At 38.6% G+C, this 15,212-nt stretch overlaps 2 protein-coding genes across 2 annotated transcripts in view; one reads left to right on the plus strand and one right to left on the minus strand.

Moving 5' to 3' along the window:
- LOC122401154 overlaps nt 1-15,212 on the plus strand; it is a 39,223-nt gene that overhangs the window by 9,847 nt on the left and 14,164 nt on the right. The window contains exons 3-12 of the mRNA XM_043403113.1: nt 1,024-1,217; nt 1,542-1,675; nt 1,780-2,016; nt 2,490-2,692; nt 2,769-2,876; nt 2,950-3,118; nt 3,545-3,688; nt 3,801-3,954; nt 4,134-4,243; nt 5,981-6,070. Coding sequence (XP_043259048.1) covers nt 1,024-1,217; nt 1,542-1,675; nt 1,780-2,016; nt 2,490-2,692; nt 2,769-2,876; nt 2,950-3,118; nt 3,545-3,688; nt 3,801-3,954; nt 4,134-4,243; nt 5,981-6,070 — 1,543 coding nt within the window. The remainder of the gene's footprint in view (nt 1-1,023; nt 1,218-1,541; nt 1,676-1,779; nt 2,017-2,489; nt 2,693-2,768; nt 2,877-2,949; nt 3,119-3,544; nt 3,689-3,800; nt 3,955-4,133; nt 4,244-5,980; nt 6,071-15,212) is intronic.
- LOC122401195 (trypsin-1-like) lies at nt 8,174-10,510 on the minus strand. Its single transcript, XM_043403176.1, has 7 exons — nt 10,445-10,510; nt 10,138-10,321; nt 9,836-9,998; nt 9,331-9,539; nt 8,579-8,781; nt 8,369-8,423; nt 8,174-8,289 (listed from the first exon to the last, which is right to left on the minus strand). Exons 1-7 carry the CDS (start codon nt 10,508-10,510, stop codon nt 8,174-8,176), a joined length of 996 nt encoding a protein of 331 aa, XP_043259111.1.

The following is a 15,212-nucleotide window of genomic DNA, read 5'->3' on the forward strand; positions in this document are numbered from 1 at the left end:
CCGAGAATGTACCCGAATTTCGTGGTCTCCGACGTTACATTGGATACCTCAAAACTTCTCTCTACTACAAAACTCGGGTATCCGTACAGCGACGCGATCAACTGCCAACGGCACACCCGCGGATGTCCCTGCGTTAACGTTAGGGTCAGTCATTTTACCAGTCTTGGTCACAAAAAAAAAATAGTTTCACCGCACACACACACCGCGCTTACTATTTGTCAGACCGTGTCCTTTTCTTATATCCTTAACACTATACACTTATTTCTCTACACTAACTAATATTGTCCGTATACAAAAAATGTCCAAATTTTCTTAAAAAAACTTTACTTGCGCGGCGAGATCACGTCGGGGTCACCAATGTGGGATCGGGAAGGTAATGACTCCGCCCTGTTCCGTTCCGCACAATTTTATTGTTGCTGTCGTACAACGACGTGACTCGTGGTGCGGGTTACGCTCGACTCTCTGGTACGATCATCGCCACCGTACCAAGAGGCCTTCAAAAACAAAAGACGGTCAGAGACGACGACAACGGCTTTTCGGCTCACGCGGCTCTGGTCGTCTCGTGTGCAACCATCGTCTCGTGTGCAACCATCGTCTCGTGTGCAACCATCGTCTCGTGTGCAACCATACATTGTAGCGGCTTCGAACGGCTAAGGCGTATGTGGCGCCTTGGCCGCCACACCTCAATTACTTAGTATAGTTAGTGCGATAAGGACGGGGCGATGCCAGATCTTATCAGTTTTCCGTGTCTCGAGAGAGGTGATTATCTCAGCGTAAAGTGCGGAACATGACCTACGCGAGTCGATTTGAGACACTCGAGCTGAAAAACCAGATAAATCTTTTCCATAATAATAGAAACGAACGCAAAACACACAGTTTTTAAATCAACATTCGAAATAAACGTGTGTCAGACATTTTTAAATCTGTTATAAATTAAATAGACGAATTAATTTTAATATTTTAAAATGGAAATTAAAATTCCTTGGAAACGAAATCCAGCGATAATTACAATTTTTCTAATAGGTACGCCTGCACAGTGAAAGCTACCGGTCGTTACTTCTGCGACTTTTTGCAAAGTGTCGACAATATTCACATGCAAATGAGATTCACGTATCCAAAAATGAAAAGCCCTTCCATGTATACTACCCACATCGACGCGCAGGGTGTAGTGTTAGTGTATCGAAGCACTAGGCAAGGTTTTACGCATTATCTTATGGGTAAGATATCTTTTTCCTCCAGAAAAAAATGAAAATATTTCGATAAAATAAATTCGATAAAATTTTGTCTTATAGTCGGCTGCAAGCTGTTACACATAAAATGAATCTTTTGGTTTGATCTCGAGATGGTATTTGATATCGGATCGATCGAGAACTAATTCATCTTTCCATTTATATTTTCGAAATGAATAAAAGATTTCCTGTTATGTCTTCGTCAAATTATACATTTTCTGTCATTTCATATAAATAATAAATAAAGTATAAATTTCTAAACATACCTGAAAATAATTAATAATATAACATAGATTACCACATTTTCAACAGGTCAGTTATTCCATATAGCTAAAGAGCTTTATGAAACGGATTTGAATATTAGCGTATTAGAATCTTCGACTAATATCCCAGGGACCAGGAGCGTGATGGTTAAATTTAGGATCGATTTTGACAATCGTGAATATGTAAGAAATCGTACGACGCTATTAAACATTTTCTGTATTTACGAAACGCTATAATGATTTTACGTGAATTTAATAATTCACATTGTAATGATCGAAATTGCTAGATCGCGAAGAACAACAGAATGAAAACTCCGCTGGGTCGAGAATTAGCACCAGTGTCCTGCACGTTTCTCTTACGGCTATTTCCATTTGGGGTCGTGATAAATAAAGATATGCGCTTACTGGGAGTTGGTGATAAACTATTGCAAGCGTGGGGTGGCAGCTCGTCCATCCTGAACAAACACGTCACGGAAGTCTTTAAACTACGTAGGCCTAAAGGGATTTCCTTCAGCTGGGGAAACGTAAGAGCACATTTAATATCAGATACTAGAAAAAATTGCTCCATTTGTCACCTTATCTTGACACCGAGTTTACAAAGCAACAGTTCAGTAACGTTCATTCGTATTAACAATTTGTACACGTAACTATTTCTCGTTAGTTTAAAGTAATTTTTATGTTCAGATTCGAAGAGTCGAAACGTAGAATAAAATTGCTTGTTGAGACTTAATATTCCCAAGAACAGCAGTCTAGCTTTTAAGCAACAGTCAAATAACATTCATTCGTATTAACAATTTGTACACGTAAATATTTCACGTTAGTTTAAACTAATTTTTATATTCAGATTCGAAGAGTCGAAACGTAGAATAAAATTGCTTGTTGAGACATTCTCAAGAATAGTAATTTAGCTTTTCATCAATTTTCTCTAATAAATTTTTCTAATAAATCACTCGATCGACGTCTCGAGCAAAGTAACGATTTCCACACGCGTGCACAGGTGATGTATTTGCATTCGGTGATGTTTGAGCTGGAACTAATCAGGGTAAACGATAACAATACAACGTCGAATTCGGATAATAGCGCTGGTACAAGCACAGGATTAGATAGACGAGGAAGCCAAGGAGCCAGATGTATCTTGTTAAAAGGTCAAATGAGGTACATCGACGACATCAAAGCAATAATATTCCTATGTAGTCCCTTGTGAGTATACGAAACAACGATAATATTGCACTCTGTCGAACGATGTAAAAAGATGAAAATAACGGAAATTCGACAGAATCAACAGTTTAGACGAACTTCTTAACATGGGCCTGTATCTGAACGATCTAAATCCTCACGGTTTGAGTCGAGAGTTGGTCCTCGCGGGATGGCAGCATTGCGGAAGGTACATTATTTTTTAGTTTTCCCAGCATAATTAAACTTTCCTCGATATTTTCCCCTGGTATTCTTGCGCTCAGATTGGAGATGATGTTCGAGAGGGCGGAGCAGAGATCGACCGAACTGGAAAATAGCTACGCGCTTTTGGACCGTTGGAAAAATAAGAGCGACGAACTTCTGTATTCTATGATTCCCCAGACAGTTGCTGATCGATTACGAGCCGGTGCGAGCCCTTTGAGTACTTGCGAGGTATCAAACGATGAAGTATTAGCCAATCCTTCACTCTCCGTAACAGAAAGAATTTTTTAATCAAGTTCTGACGCCAGAATTCGGGACAAGGTTACAGTTTTATTTTTAATCGTTTCTGCTCATTTGTCCGACAACTATTCCCAATACACGATAAACATAGTCAATGGTAATATAACTGTAGCCTAATATCAAGCATTAATATTCTAAGAACTTCGAGTAACTAAATTCGAGAAGCTCCAAGCGTATTGAATGCTCAGTGACCCACAACTACCTTTGATACGGTTATAAAGATGGCTCGAAGTTACGAGAATAATCGCTGGAGTGTTAAAATACCTCGTGATAACGGTCGAGAGTTAATATTTTTATTTTTAATGTAAAGTAATGCTCTGAAAGGCACTACAGAATAACGCTTTTTCTTTTTCATAGTCGTTCGAGTCCATCACCGTCTTGTTCTGCGAGCTTTGCGACTTCGATTACTCGACTATCGAGGGAGCAATGGACATCGTCTCGTCGATGAACGCCGTTTTCTCGTGTTTCGATTCCCTGATGGACGAGTTCAACGTGTACAAAGTGAGTCCATTATGACAAATAGGAAGAACAATTTAACGACGCCACGGAGATAAAATCACTCGCCGAATGGAAGGAAAACGTCACAATGTTCTACCTTTGCGTCTTTCAACAGGTAGAAACAGTTGGTCGAGTTTATATGGCAGCCAGCGGAGCACCCGATAGGACTGAAAATCATGCGCAAAACGTCGCAGACGTTTCTTTGCAGCTAATAAAGCACGTTCAATCTCTCAAATTGCCGTCTGGTCTTGATATACAGATTCGTATAGGTAATCTTCGCGCGTTATTTATTCGAAACATCATCCTTTTCTCGAGTATCTCTATGTTCCCGATCACGTCCGCGGTCATTTTCTTCGGACTAGTTTGCTTAGATTCGTAACTGTTCCTAACATTTCCCGGGGAATTCGACGAGAACTCAATTGCATGCAAGCGTGTTCTACTTTCTTAGGAATTCATTCTGGACCAGCTGTGGCAGGTGTTGTTGGCATCAAAGTACCTAGATATTGCTTCTTCGGCGACACGGTGAATACTGCTTCCAGAATGCAGACGACCAGTCTGGTAAGTTCGCTTGTACGACATAAATCTAACAGCAAATATCAAAAGGAACTCGAGTGTGAGAAAATAACAAATGGAACATAACGATATAAAAGTACGATAGTTCTGGCGAAACTAAATTAGAATTGACACTTTTATTGGAAAATCATATGTGTCAGTGATCCTATTCTTTCATCAAAATTCGTCTTTACAGAATCAGTTTCAGTTTCTTTACAGAGTCAGTTTAAAAGTTATTCGCTTCTTTATTACCAATTATCTTCGAATAAATATAAAACAACAAACGTCGTGTATTAGCGTCCAAAAATGTCATTTCACGGGTTATCTTCAAATTTATTTCATAATTGTGGCGCTGGTTCTGCTGTAGTTAGGAACTAGTGAGAATCGTAGGACAGAAAAAAGGAAAGGAGGGGGCGCGTTTCGACCGGACCTGCTAGTGGACTTGCCAGTAAAGCTTTCTAGCAGGCCCTGCCTTAGACGACTGGGATATTGGGAAGTCGTTCGAGAAATGTATACTATATAGGGTGTTCGGCCACCTCTAGCAAAAATTTTAATGAGCGATAGTAGAGGCCAAAATAAGACGAAAATCAAGAATACTAATTTGTTGATGGAAGCTTCGTTAAAAAGTTATTAACAATTAAATTCAAAAATTTCAAATCGTTCTGGAAAAATTATTTTCGGTTGCGGGGGTCAACTACAATCATTTTTGGTGAGTACACATACCTCCGAAATCCTATCTACTTTCGAGAAAAAAAATCGAGTAGGTGCTGAAATTTTTCGGCGAAAAAAATTTTTCAAATCGTTCTAAAAAAATTATTTTCGGTTGCGGGGATCAATTACAATCATTTTTTATCATTACACATACCTCCAAAATTGTACGCACTTTCGAGAAAAAAATTCCTTACTGAAAATCAAATTAGGTGCCTAAATTTTTCAACGGAGAAAAAAAATTGCAAATCGTTGTGGAAAAATTATTTTCGGTTGCGGGGGTCAATTACAATCAGTTTTTGTCATTAAACATACCCACGAAATCCTGCCCACTTTCGAGAAAAAAAATAGAGAAGGTGTGAAATTATTCGAGAAAATTAAAAAATTGCAAATCGTTGTGGAAAAATTATTTTCGATTGTAGGGTTCAATTACAGTCAGTTTTGGTGAATAGACATACCCCCGAAATGTTGCGCATTTTCGAGAAAAAAATTCAGTAAGGGCAGCACTTTAAACGTTAATAACTTTTTAACGAAGCTTCCATCAACAAATTGGTATTCTTGATTTTCGTCTTATTTTGGCCTCTACTATCGCTCATTAAAATTTTTGCTAGAGGTGGCCGAACACCCTGTATAGCAACCGAGGGGTCGGTCGAACGCTTGTGAGAACGCGACCCCTCTGGTGGCGAGCATGAGAGGCGACGCCACATAATTAAAGAGAAAACATTAGACAAATACAAGGACATTATTACATATTTTTGCTACCGAAGTTGACCATAAAACTTAGTGGTCGAAAATGAAACGACATTTTTCAGCGCTAAAATTTCACGAAGTAACAATCCAAATTATTAAATATAATATACATATATTGGTTAGAAATAATAGTTAACAAAGAACTGAGAAAATCTATGCGACCGTCCGAGTTCAACAATATTTTCATTTAACGATTGAAAAAAACTCCCGATCATTGCTTTATCTATCGTGTCCACAAGTGTAAGTAAATTTCGTAAAATCTGTGCTCTATCGATTTTATGACAGCCAGGAAAGGTACACATCTCGTCTGACACTAAAGCACTGTTGGTCGAAGACCACTGTCGCATTGAGTCACGCGGACTAGTTTGGGTCAAGGTTCGTATCACAAAAAGTTCAGCTTAGAGATCCTTGGTATGGAGGCGCGTGATTCTTTATTTTTCGTTCCACGCAGGGAAAGGGCAATATGGAGACGTATTGGCTGTTCGACAAAGCGGAAACGAACATTGAGATTACGGTGGAAGAAGCCACTCCGCCCGAAGAACTTCTAATCACTGACGTTTAACGCGTAACAGAACGTTGCGAGGATTTAGATTTAAGTAACCATTAAATAACTCTATGTTTCAACGATCGAGTATGTTCATAGGCTTTCGAGATTAGGTACAAGATCGTTCTCTTTGACAAGCGTTCTCAGACGCGCATATTAGTTACATTTATAGATAAGTTTCACGATGTCACATGTTTTATGGCGAGACGATATTGTAGACATATCACATTTGAAAAACGACTGTGTGTGTTTATCTGAATGTTGATACACGACAAACGTATGTAAAGGCGTGATTCCACTGAGGCAACATGTAACATGCGGCAATGACGCATGCGACGAAACACAATTTTATTAAGGCAACATTTATGCAACATGAAATCGACGTTACGTAAACACTTGACATGTGTATTTGCTACACATTCATTTGTTTCCTTTTCGAAATAAAGAAATGCGGGATTATTTGATATTGTTTTGTCGAATCGACAAGATTGAACATGTCGAGCAATGTCGTCAGTTAATGACAAGTAGCATGCTACAGGTCGCATAATGTTACCGAACGACATGTGGCATGTTACAAGTCGCATAGTGTTGCCTCAGTGGAATCATACCTTAAGTCTTCGTTTATTGATAACGTAACCGAAAATAGTGTTTTTTTTTGCTGATAAATACACTGATGTCTCGACCACTTGATGTGTGGTCCTCTTCAAAATAAAAACAATAATAACTGGGACAATGAGATCGAGCCCAATGAAAGACATATTACACGAAACTGAAGTACTATCATACAACTACAAATTAGAAGAAAATATAATCGCCCGAGTAATTTTACTCTGAAGAGGATCACACATCGAATGTTTAAAACATCAGTAATAAGACACGTTTTTGTGAACAGATAAAGCAGACACGTTTGTTATGGGCTACTAAAAATTTTCTGTTAATATCAAGAGCATAAAAATGTTTCAGTTTAAGATAGATCGCAACAGAGGACCACCTACTTATCCATCAAAACCCCTGTTTTCCCCTTATTCCTATTTGTAAACTCAAAAATACCGACACTGAGTATTGCAAATAACACCCTGTAGCTTGTCTCCGATAATGCTTCCTTTCTATTTTTATATTCCCTCCTCCTTCCATCGATGTATCGATCTCGTGTATGTTTCTCCTTTCGTAATAAGTAAAATATTGTCATTGTTGTCATTATTATTATCGTGCCACGAGTTTACAACCACGCGAACAGCGTCGTTTATCGTATTAAAGTAATTTCATTCGGAGTATTAAAATTGAGTATCATTGGAAGCTTGTGACCACGTAAGATATCGCGAATATCTCGTCTAGGTCGAAACGAAACGTCGAATCGTACTCGTCGTAAAGTATTCGTAAGAAAAAAAAAAAAAACGCCGAAAGGAACACGAACATTTCACTCGACGAATCAGAGCCTCTCCGCGTGTGACATAGTAGGTACGTGAGTTTTCACCGAAATTCCATGTCGAAATGAACAGAGAAAGTCTCGTGACTTTCTTTCTTGTACGTTCGGTGTTACGAGTCGAACGAGGCTAGGTACGTGCCTTAACTTTCAATTGTGTCGTCGCGAGTGTAACGTTCGTGTCGGCGTGTGTTAGAAAACCCTAAAAGTCGAGTGGAAAAGAGCCACTTTGAAATTCTGGAACGCCACCAGAGCTGCCGTAAAATTCATACTTCAGACGTAGCAAATAAATAAATAACGATAAGTTGTTAAATTAAATATGCAACTCGCGTCGTGCTTCGCTGCGTTCGTTAGAAAAGCATAAATATTACCAGCTAGCGTTAGAAATATTCGTGGCTATGTTTGGCCCATCATCTTCTAAAAATTGTATTTGTTCGTACGAGGTAATCTGTAATGGTCGACGAGTATTGTGTTCCGCGAAAGTGTATTCGTCGTTCGAATTTGAATTGAATCAACAGTAACAGGCGCCCTCGGCGTTGCGCGTTATCCACGACAGATAACGATTCACCCTGGTGTAAACACCAGGGTAACCAGGTTTCGCGCATCCTTCGCCCCAGGACACGACACCTGCAAACGGAAACGTGACATTATGGCTGCGTAACGTAGTAGGATCGTCGAAGACAAAGCGTTAGAGTACATGACATACCGACTATGTTGTACGTGTCCTCGTTGGCCACGTGCAGAGGACCACCACTGTCTCCCTAATCGAGAAGAAATAATTGTACTTTTATTAGAAACGAGTTAATGTACAAAATAGTGTACGTATGTATGTGGTATATGAACTATACAATGTTGTAATAGATTCGGATGGAAAAATATATCGATAACGGCGATAAGAAGATTAGTCGTTGATTACCTGACACGAATCCTTGCTTCCCTCTTTGTAACCAGCACAAAGCATGTTGTCCGTGATCCTTCGCGATGGATACTTACTGGCTCGACACTCGGTATTCGTTAATATCGGCACCATTACTTCCTGCAGAGTTTCGGATATGGGTCCAGACTCCTCGAGTGCCCCCCATCCGGTCACCGTACCCTGCAGGCCAGCGAATGTCTTTGCTGGAGGAAGCAATTTTATTTAGAAAATTTGGTATACAGGGTCTTCAGCCAACCCTAGGAAAAATTTTAATGAAAGATTCTAGAGGCCAAAATAAGACGAAAATCAAGAATATCAATTTCTTGCTTCAGAATTCCTTATTAAAAAATTAAATTAAAAAGTTTCAAATCGTTCCAAAAAAATTATTTTTGGTTAATGGGGTCAATTACAATCATTTTTGGTAAATACACATAACTCCGAATTCCTATGTACTTTCGAGAAAACAATTCTTTATCGAAAATATATTGTGTGGCCAGAATGTTTCCCCGAAATTTCATGCGTATGTTTGAAAAATCAAAACTTCTGGTCTGATTAATGGATTTTAATGATTCAAAATGCAAACAATGTTCAGCTATTCGCAAATTGCCGTTCTACAGGCGGAACTTTAAATGTTAATAACTTTTTATCGAAGCCTCAATCAACAAATTGGTATTCTTGATTTTCATCTTATTCTAGCCTCTAGAATCTCCCATTAAAATTGTATGTCTGCAATTTATTTAGTGCGTCGTTACCTCGTTCTGGAAGGCAAACAGGCCTCATTTTTCCCTGAAATCGTATGGGCTGATTCAGTCTGACCAGCGCTATGTCGTTATTATAGTTGTACGTCGAGTAACCACTGTGTTTCATCACTTTCTCAACTTTAAACGTTTGCGTCTCGGTTTCCGATGTGGAGTTGCGATCGTGCTCCAATATTCGAATCGACATGAAATTCGTATCAAATCTGCTCCAAAGGTTTATAGTTATTTATGTAATAATATATCGATATTGTAAATAATAATATTATTGCTACTATTTAAATTACTAGAAATAGAATTAGGATTTAGCGATCGCAATTTAGAAAAAGTTATTTCACTATTATCTAGAATTTACTCCAAATCCCCAATAACAATAATATTAACCGTTATATTCGGTACAGTGGATTTAAAATATTATGTCATTACGCAAAATTGGAGCCAAAAGAAAAATAAAAAATGAACATGGTCTCTTAGAATATATTAAAACAGAAGAATAGATCACCTGTCGACGCAGTGGGCTGCAGTTAATACGTAACGAGAGTTTATAACAGTTCCACCACAGTAAAATCGTCCTCTAAACATCATTAATGCCATCCATGGATATTGATTAACTTGTGTCTCAGTCCCACCCACTATACGCTTCTCGGTGTTCGTTAAACCACATTCTGTATCATACCATGATATGTAATTTAGTTTGTGAGATTAATTGCACATATTAAGAATATACTTTTCAAAGACACTGTTTACTATTCCAAATATTCATTTTTACACCTTTCAATTTAATTATATGATATTCTAACTTACTACAAGGTAAACATTCTTCCTTCTCTGGTTTGGGTATTTCAGTCGTGGATGTCGTTACGGTTATGGGCGCACCGACAGTTACAAAACCATACAGCCATTCCCAAAAATTTTTGTCGTTCGAAATCGTCGAATTAGTTTGTGTACTATTCAAGATGCCTCGTTCGTCGACACCGAGAGATTCCGGCTACAATAAACATTTATTCGTTATCTATTATTCGAATAAAATCGACAAGCTCGAAAAACAAAAACATCGAAGAAGCGTGTTACTCGGAGGAACGTCGTTTTGTTGCCCGAAACAGTTACTTACTTCCTCGCAATTAACGGCACACATCGTGATCACGATGACCACGCAAAGTACGGAGCGTACGCACATTATCACTGGACACTATTTTTTTCCCTCGACACGCGAAAGGAATACTGCTAATCGAACACCCGAGCACGGAATAAAGGAGCAGCGGTTCCAATCGGAGACAATACAACTTCCTACCAAGACGGCGTACACTTTCACATAAGACTTCGATTCGCCGTCACATCTATATTTATACGAAATAGTGGACAGGCGAGTAGTCCAGGTGAAAATTTAGGCTAACCGTATGTAAATTTCCGACAGCCAAACATCACCGGTGGACACAACATCTTGTACATGTACCCGCGATACCGGTTCACTGAGGATGTAAACGTTCTTCCCGAGGTAATTCCCCTTGCGATCGTATCGTGTTCCTTTTTGGTCAGCGAAATTCTGCATCGCGGCTGAGAAACAACAAATACTGGAGCGGAATTTGTTAATAATATTCTAGCAAACTTGTAATCCTTTACTATCGTCTGAGGGACACGTGAAAATTATATACGAATTCTCTTTACAGTGGCTCACAGTGAAAATCGTCCACCACATTCGCTTTCTTAATTTTGGCCAAAATATGAATTACATGAACATGAGATTTCTGTAATTAACGTAATAATGTTTCATCTTTAGTGTTACTTGTTTCCATATAAAAAGTAACCCAAATATACATAAAGCAAAATGAATATATGTAATGACATCTATGAAATTTAACTGATACTAAATATCGTCCATCTATAATATTCAGGGATTCTGCTAACATGTGTGTGTTTAACTGTTTTTCACATTTTTTTGCTTAGTTAGCATTAGGTGAACATAGTTTTATCACACTATTTCATTAATTTATCGATTTGGAAAAATGGAATCTCAAAGAAAACAAACAACAATGGAGATACGAAAATTAGTAATTTTCCATTATAATGAAGGTAAATCTCAACGTGAAGTTATAAATAGAAGTCATACTACAGTAAAATAGATTCCTAAAAGATACAAAAGTGAAAACTGCATATCAAACAAATTAAAAAAAAATAAGAAGATCTTAAACGATCATGATAAGCGATATGTGTTGCGACATATTAAGAAAAATCCCAGGAAAAGTGCCCCAGAAATAGCTGCAAATGTTGAAATACATTTAAATAAAAAAGAGCCACTGTACGTATTTAAATCATTATTAAATTCGTTCTGAAAGTATTTATTTTGGTGTCGTTGATAATTTGAAAAAAGAATTCCTCTTAAGGTAGCTTGGAGGTAAGAGGATGACAGAGATTCCCGTCGACTCGTTGGCAGAGTTTTCATGTAAGTCGACTTATCAAAGTTCCAGTTAATACTGAGAGACTGAGATAAGATGATGTAGGACAGACGAGTGGATCTCACCTGTAGCCCATGACAGTGGGTCAAGGTATATGGGTCATAGCACCCTCATGCGGGTGGGACATTGCTTTATTGTCTCGATGTATGACTAACGTTATCAGGAGCCTTGCCTTATTTACACTTATCGCCAGGGTCAGATTGTCATCGTAAGTTTAGGCCTTTTTTTCACGGACAAGACACGTTCGAAGCAGTTCGACGCAATGCCAGAACATCTAATATTTTTATTCGTAAGCTGTATGATGAAATTATCAAATCAACCTAATTTACTTCTTTCTTTAAACAGAAATTCACACTCTTTTCTTTTAGCACTCTTACATAATTAACGAAACTAATGTTTAATAAGATTTAATACCATTTAATACGAGCCTTCGATCAAAAACTAATTAAAATGAACAATTTATATCTACGCATGTATCTCTTATAATCTTCAGTAAATTTCCACAATTTTTTATAATGATAATACAAGCGTTTTAGTTATAAGCAGAATTTGTTAACAGAATTTGATTTTATTCGTGGATAAACGGTATCGCCAATTAACATAAAACATTGAAAAACGAGGCAGCCAATAAAAGGAACAAAGACGCGCATAAATTAACCAATACTTTCGCGCGCATCAGCAGACCTCTTTCTCTTCCTCGCATTTTACTGCACTATCGAACGAACCATCACCTTCGTCGGTGTTTAGCTATGCAAATATTTGTTCTCTAAATCATACACGTCGCATTTTCGCTGAACAAAGCACCGTAACACATGCATTTCGTTACATCAACGCATTGCAGGAGGGACGCAGCTTCTTATCAAAGCAATGAATTCCATCGCCGAGATGACAGAACCTCATTACGTATAAGCGAAACGTGACCTAAAATACCATTTTCTTTTGCGATTCAAAACATTAAGCACCAACGATACGACAATAACCCGTGAACAAATCGCAGCGAAATTTAAAAGGAACTATAAATTGAATTTTCTCTATTTTAATGAAGATACATATAGTTTTTAGAAGAATTATTTTTGTACACGCATATATTGTTATAATAAGCTACTAAATGATGTATGACTATCACTCCAAACAAAGTTACCAAATAGGAGCCAATCACCTTCGCCAGGCTATCAACTTGATCAACTGCAAATTTATCCGACACAGTAGCCTAAATTTACATAAGATAACGAGAACCATCCGATCGGCTTATTACATCTCGTTCGCGCGTAACTCTGAATAAAACACGATGTATAATTAGCTGAACGCGAAGTCTCGATTACAAAACCCCGCGGTAGGGCGTGTAAAAGGCAATAGAAAGATCGTTTCACGTCAAATGTTTGCCCGAGACTTACGAATCCGAAGACACGCCATTATTACATTGACCCGATTCCAATCGCAATAGTAATCCACGTAATATTGTCATAGTGCCACGAACTTCTCGGAATCGGCTCTAGTAAAACATTTACTGCCTAAGCTACTGACTGAACTGTTTCATGGATCCAAGAGGACCTTCGTTGGAGTTTACAGTACTCCGTCAAACGAATGATCCCGAGCATGCATAATTCATTTAATAAAGGAAGGGAATATTTCAGAATCGAAGGGTTCCTCGAGTTTCTGAAATTAAATTTAAAGCAATTCGATTTACCTCGATTTGGTGAAAAGTAAAAGGACGATTTATATCAATTTTGATATACATTCGACCGGTTAAAAAATTTATTTAACAGATTCTTCGGTTCTCAAGGGGAAGCAAGCCACTGTTCTTTTTCTGTACATTTCCCCGCGTTTTACAATTTGTCGCGCATAAAAATTAAAGGAGCGTGAACAGGAAATCTCGTATCTGTCTTCAATGTCATATCTTTCAGCATGTACTGGAACGAGTAAAAATCAGAAGAAATAAGGTCTGATGAATACAATGGTTGTGGTAAAACGTTCCAACCAGGCTGCTATAGTTTTTGACGTTGAAAAGCAGATCATTTTCTAAATATTTCGTATTGACAACTACCAAAGCAGTCAAAACGACCCATTCATAATTTCTAATAAGATTTACCTGACTGAATCCATGAAAAACAATTTTCTATAAGAGAATGAATAAATTCTTTGGTACAAATAAATACACTATAATTGTCGGTAGTTCTAATGTTAATCATCTGGCAGTACAGTTATTCGAATAGAATTTTGTGGAAACTCTGGCTCCCAATAACTTCAAAAAAATCGCCTGTTTCTAACATCGTTCTGCGTGACGGATGAAGCTAGAAGAGTGGTCGACTGTCAGCGAGCAAAAGCCCCAACTAGCATGATTCAGGCGCGCTTGCTATCTCCGCGAACATTTCTATCGTCCCCCGGTAGACAATGGGCAGAAGACGATCGCGAGAAGCGTTTGGGCTGACGAAAGTGACATTGATCCAATCTGCTGGATCTCTGAAAGGAAGGAAGGACGCGAACGGAAGGATTCGACGTGGGGAAGGGAGAAGATGGAGGTGGCCTGGGTTGACATTGGACGTTTCTTGGTGGTTGATGCTCGCGCACAAACGTGTCCCGGTGTTCGTACACGTTTACGATCGGCATTTTGCAATTGTGTCCGCGGCGGGCGTCTGTACAGGTGAGACAATGCCTCGTGCACGGACACGCAGGTTGATTTAAAGGCTGTCACATGCAGCATCTGCCAATGCAAACGCACCACTCAAGGTTGACGTTCCCCACCGTCAGCGGGCATGCCTCCCTCGATAGTTATAATTTACTATAAAACGGCAAAACGATCGCGATACTTTTAGACTTTTCACGCCCGGCACAGCCACGTGCACTGGCACCGAAATCCTGACTGCTCGCCTGTCGGCCATCAGCCAACCAAGATACCGCTGCAACACGGACCGATACGTTCAACTGAGCGACAATGCAATGCATACTCGCCCTCTTCCTGTGGACGTGCTGCTGCGCCTACGCGTTACCAAGAGTGGTGAGTTAATGTCTTTTATACAAATTAATTGGGGGACAAATTCATCCGATATTAGATTTTTTGGATATCAGTCTAGGAACACCAAAGTAACTATGTATACAGGGTGTTCGGCCACCTCTAGCAAAAATTTTAATGAGCGATAGTAGAGGCCAAAATAAGACGAAAATCAAGAATACTAATTTGTTGATGGAAGCTTCGTTAAAAAGTTATTAACAATTAAATTCAAAAATTTCAAATCGTTCTGGAAAAATTATTTTCGGTTGCGGGGGTCAACTACAATCATTTTTGGTGAGTACACATACCTCCGAAATCCTATCTACATTCGAGAAAAAAAATCGAGTAGGTGCTGAAATTTTTCGGCGAAAAAAAATTTTTCAAATCGTTCTAAAAAAATTATTTTCGGTTGCGGGGATCAATTACAATCATTTTTT

This window comes from Colletes gigas, unplaced genomic scaffold (genome assembly GCF_013123115.1).
Source record: "Colletes gigas isolate AHSC1104 unplaced genomic scaffold, ASM1312311v1 Colletes_gigas_Sc00022, whole genome shotgun sequence".
NCBI lineage: Eukaryota > Metazoa > Arthropoda > Insecta > Hymenoptera > Colletidae > Colletes > Colletes gigas.